The sequence below is a fragment of the Aplysia californica genome, unplaced genomic scaffold (assembly GCF_000002075.1).
Source record: "Aplysia californica isolate F4 #8 unplaced genomic scaffold, AplCal3.0 scaffold00233, whole genome shotgun sequence".
NCBI lineage: Eukaryota > Metazoa > Mollusca > Gastropoda > Aplysiida > Aplysiidae > Aplysia > Aplysia californica.
Genome location: NW_004797503.1, coordinates 952,585 through 958,140, shown reverse-complemented (window position 1 = coordinate 958,140; position 5,556 = coordinate 952,585). Strand labels below are relative to the sequence as shown.

Genomic DNA, 5,556 nt, shown 5'->3' with positions numbered 1-5,556 from the left:
TGTTGGTGTCTGTTGTATTATATTTGAGAAGTTGTTTGGGGAGATAAAGAAGAGAAAGACGCTATTAAGAGCATAGTTGCTGTGTGTTGCTGAAATACAAACATTATAATATAATAATAATAATACTAATAGTAATAATCATACCAATTGGAAGCTAAATTTTTCGCCCTCCTACCAGAGCAACCAAGTCCTCTCATCCGAGAGATGGGGGCAGGGGAAGGCATGGCAGATCCCAGATGATAATGCTGTCAACAAGCAAGACGCAAATGGTCTCTGCACCTTCTCCGCAGTCATATGGCTCTCCGATAAGTGCATGCTTAATACATGTATGTAGTTGGGTATTCCCTACGTAAAGTCACATCCAGTACAATGCTGACAATGAACCTCTGCTTTCCACCCCACCAATACCGTCCCAACTCCAGGTCATAGAAAGGTTGTCGATGGAGAGAGGAGAAAAGAAAAGTTAATAAATGTAATAAAGTAAAACAATAAAGACAATAAATAGAAAGAGTAAGATACATAGTAAAGTAATATGTCTCTTTTCGGGGTCACACCTTGATCCGTTAGCTTCCTCTTTTTCTTTTCCTATTCGAAGAGTACTATCCCCCCCCCCCCCAACCACGAAGAGGTTGGTCTATTTCGGGGGGGGGGGGGGTTGAGAAATAAAAAAGTAGTTGTTTTCACTCCTCGCTGACACAGTTTAGACAATGCAGACTCCGATCATGGGTTTCAGAGCCATCTAGGTTGAGAGAGATACAAACACTAAGCAGAAAGACTGAGATACTTGATAAACATTCTCCCTACAAAGGAATCGACATGAGGTCTTCTGTATACTACAATGAAGAGCTAAGCCGCTACATCATAGACGTTGGTCTGGGTTGAAAGATGCTCCTAGTCTATCCCAAATTGACCTATACACATGTGTACATATTATGTCTACACGTAATTCCCAATCTCGTTATTTGAATTCATGAACTTGGGCTTCCATAACTGCCTCACCTCTTTTATTATTGATTGGGACACCTAACAGCAGACTAGAAAAAAACTCGTTCAAAGAAATATGTTAATAACTTTTTTGCTTATGGTTCAATTAACATCAAAATTGACCAAGAGTTAGAACATACACCGGGATTATATCTTTTAAAAAGGTCATTGCTGATGCAAAACGGAAAGATGATAAAGCAGTTTACCCCCCGAACACAAAGCTTTTGCTGGTAAGATTTTTTCAGCAAACGAAATCTCCCAAATCGACCTCTGCGCTATTTGCTCGGGTATACGGAATAGGTATCTGTAACCAACATAATGTTCCTGGCAAAAGGTCCACTCTAAAATGGGCGGCACATCTTGAAAGGTTTGGGTCCATAGAAGATAAGAAGATAATTCTAAAGTCCCGAGTAAGAAGCGGTAGGCAGCCTGTAAAAAAAAACCTCTTTAAAAGGTTTGGGCGGTCCGTGATTCAGCGAGCTCTGACGGATATCTCGTCGTCCTACCAAAGTTCTGGAAAAGCTTTAGACTATAATTTGATGAAGAAAGGAAACAGAACCAGAACTTTCGGCAAGATAGGGCTGCTTTTCATGACGACAAAACTATTCAGCGATAAATCACCGAAAGAATCCACACCTGAGTTCACTGGAATTTCACCGTTGGGGATGTTTGAAAAACCAAGTGAGTGGGAAAACCTTCGATAGTATCAAAGGCTCGAGATCAACCACTATGGAGGACAAGCAGAAGACTTCCCCAAGCAGTGTCGACCTGACTGTCAATTTCATAGTCATTAATTTCTCGAAGTTCTGTATGGGGGCGGAGGAGGAGAACTGAAAAAATGGATAAAGATAATGAATTGGTGAAATAGAAAATATGAAGAAGGAAGAAGAGAAGGAGGAGGAGGACGAGGAGGAGGAAGAGGAAGAGGGAGGTATAGGGTGAGGAGAAAAGGCCGAAGGGAACACGTATTGGGGATTGAGAAGGATGAAACTGTATGAAACAAAATCATGAACTCAGCAAAATAGCCACATTTTGCAATGTCTGGTGGACATGAGTGCTTATTTGTGGGAGTCTGGAGATAAGTCTGTTCAACAAAGTCTGCTACTGAAGTTTTTATTGCCTGTGTCCGCAGTATGTACGACAGGGCGGTATAAAATTCAATGACAAGCACATCTGGTCGGGGTAGGCAGTTTACTGCTCGGAAGAGACACTCTCCTCATGGTCTTGTGTTTGTATACTGCTCACAACACTGACAAGGGCAATCACTACGAAAAGACGAAAACAACTCACGACAGTTACGGGTGATCACAAAGAATAATTGACGAGGACAATTGGACACTGACTTATTGGGTTTACTCCCTTAAGCATGTTTGACAGGGACAACGCAACACCCCTCCCTTTCTTTGGAATAAAACAAATCAACAGAAAAACATAAATCATGATAATTATGTAGGTTATTCACTGTAAACGTCCTCAGCACAGTTCTTGTGTCTCAACGTAAAATGTCTGCATTATGTATTCACTGCACACTTTCTGCGTTTGGACTTAAAATTTCTGCATTACATCTGTATCTCTGCAATATTCTTAAGAATGGTCATTTATTTGTGTTTGCTAACTTAACTAGTACTCGAAAATTACTCTCTCTTCTAAGATATTAAATTAGTGTCTGATGATGCCTAGCAATACAGTAATTATGTGTGTGCTGTTGTTGTGTAACGCTACATAGCCCATATCAATTATGCCTAAGGTTTATATCTGTCAGGCACTTTCACAACACTGCCACTCTTAGTTATAATTGGTGGTGCGTTTGTCTGTTGGTGTGAACGAGAGTGTTGAGGAGAGTAAAGGAACTCTGCCTCTGGTGGTGAGCTAGATTGCCTGATCTGCGAACCTGTTGACTCTTCCGATTCGCATCGTTGGCTTTTGTACACTTCTGACTGTGTAGTATGATGGTGAGACGGTTGTGTTACTTCATCCTTGTCCTCTTCTTCCCCAATTTGATCAAAAGTGTTGCCACCATGAAGATATTTGAAGTGGGATGAGTTTCTCACAACTTGTTGCTTGCCACGACGTGCCGTGATCATACTCCCTTTCGCGTCTTCAACGACAAGAAAATCAACGCTAAAGGGTGGCGAGAGTTTGCTTTTCTTTAGTTGGCGAACCAATATTGTGTCACCAGTATTGATGTTGTGGTGACGTGTTTTACAGAGGTCATCTGCGTAATCCTTTTGTTTTGACCTTACGTCGTTCATGGAGAGTGATTGATTACCATTTCTTGAGGTGGTTTGTGATAATATCTCTGCGAGGAATGTTCGCATTTTCCATCCAGTGAGTTCTTCGTGAGGTAGCATTTTTGTAGAACTGTGTGGCGTTGCCCTGTACTGTTTGGGAAAACTGGGGAGTTCCTCTTTCCAGTTAGACGTTTTGGCCATACAAGAACGGGCGAATTTTGTGATCGATCTAATGAAACGCTTAGCCTCGCCGTTTGCCTCCGGCTACAAAGGTGTGATCTTGCGATAATGGAATCCTGCCTCTTGACTAAAGGACGAACATTCTGAGCTTTTAACGAGAGGCCCGAATCTTGCAGACATTTGGTTTAGCTTCTGGTTGGCTACTTTGGCTGAGGTAGAGTGGACGATCTCTACTTATGGGAATCAGCTGTAATCATCGATCACAAGAAGCAGGTATTGACGTGTTGGAAATGGACCAGCGAAATCAACTGACAACTCTTCGCGTGGACAATTTGGGAGAGGTGTCATCCACAGGGGCTCCCTCTGTTTGTTCCCTGTGTGCAGCTTGTCATGGCAGGCATTTCTATACTTGTTCTTCCCCTACTTTGTCAATGCCAGGAAACCAAACTTTTTCTCTGATCAGTTGCTTAGTTTAACTATGCCCTGGGCAGATGCGTGGGCGAATGAAACTACGTGTCTTTGTAAGGACGGAGGCATAATGAGGCACTGTTGTCTTAGGATAGATAACTCGTCCTTGGTGTTTTCAAAGGAAGACAGTCGCTCATTAGTCTAATTCCTGACTTGATGTCGTTCATAACCATTTGGAGTTGTGTGCCTGCTTTCGTCGCATGTTTAACATCATCCAGAGACATTGCTTTTGGAACAGACGCTTTTGTTATATAGTTGATGTAACGTTCGCCAGCGTTGTCTCTCTCTGGTGTTGTGTATGGTTGTCTACTCAGGTAGTCAGCTTGGTTGCGTTCATTGCAACCTGGTGAATATTTGATCGCGAAATCATAGGGCATGAGTCTTGGTCTCCATCGCTCTATTCGTGAGGTACGTGGTTTGATGCTTTTCATGATGCCTAAGAGAGGTTTATGGTCAGTAGTGACTGAGAATGTTGATCCGTAAAGGTAAATGTGAAATTGGTCAACTCCATGCACTACAGCGAGCATTTCTCTGTCTGTTTGAGAGTAACGAGCTTCCATTGGCGACAAAATTCTGTTGGCATAGCATAACACTCTGCCATCTTGAGTCATCATGGCTCCGAGGCCACATGGTGAAACATCGACACAAATCTCGGTGTTTTTTTTCTTGGGTCAAAGTAAGCCATTACTTTAACATTGAGAAGCTGCGCTTTGAGCAAATTGAACGCATGTTTTTGTGTGTTTTTCCCACATTCCCAAGGCTGGTTTTCCGTATTAGTTTGCGCAATGGTTCTGTAATGGTAGCATAACCTTTGGTGTATCGAGAGAGAAACTGTGTCATTTCTAAGAAGGATTTCAGTTCCGAAACTGATGTTGGTGAGGCAGCATTTTCAACTGCTTGAATCTTATCAACTTGAGGAGAAATTCCAGTCTTACCAAGTGGTGACCCAAAAATGTGAGTTCGTTCACTCCAAAGACGCATTTGTCCTTGGCAGTCCTGGAGCAATTGATACCGAATTTGAAGTCAATACACCCTGTCTCAGGGCAATTTTTCTCTCCACTAGGGCTGCTGCTACCCATCTCATTAGCCATATGTCTACATCAAATTCCAGGAGACGGTCGATCAAACATTCATAGTCGACTCGGTTGTAAGCAACCTCAAGATCAAGTGTCGTCACAACTGTTTCCTTCCGCTGCTGAAAGCCTTCATAGATGTCGTAGGCCATGACAACCGCATTCACCGCAGTTTCTCGATGGGGTCTATAGCTGCCAAGCTCATTTGGCAACTGGGACTTCTTCTGTAAGTGTGCTGATATTCGTCCGGCAACTGAGTGGTCTTTTACTAGTTTGGGGATTGGTATCAACCAGCTGTGAAACCAGTCTTCAGAGATTTTACCAGTGCTAATGCTCTTGTTGAAGTCTTTCATCATTTCTTCAATCATCTCATTATCTGCTTATTTCATGTGGCAATATCTTACACAATCCGCCCCTCCAGTACTCTCTTTGGCATGTTGCATTGTTCTGGAAACCTCTTCTGTAGATATCGCTTCCTAGTAGTTTGCATACATGTCTGGCGTCAGCACACTGGAAACATCTCTTTCAACTTCTTTTATTGAGTCAATATTTCTCTGGTGTGTTTGGTGTATGAATCTGTCCAGGAAAGCCCTTCCTTTCTCCTCATCAGTTTGGATAGT

At 42.5% G+C, this 5,556-nt stretch overlaps 1 protein-coding gene across 1 annotated transcript; it reads right to left on the bottom strand.

Annotated features, from left to right (window-relative positions):
- Positions 1 to 4,827: 4,827 nt before the first annotated feature.
- On the bottom strand, positions 4,828 to 5,304 carry LOC101855497. Its single transcript, XM_005100036.1, has one exon. It carries the CDS (start codon positions 5,302 to 5,304, stop codon positions 4,828 to 4,830), a length of 477 nt encoding a protein of 158 aa, XP_005100093.1.
- Positions 5,305 to 5,556: the final 252 nt, after the last annotated feature.

Excerpts from the sequence above, each read along its gene's own strand:
- LOC101855497 (XM_005100036.1), bottom strand. The coding sequence starts at position 5,304 with ATGATTGAAGAAATGATGAAAGACTTCAACAAGAGCATTAGCACTGGT.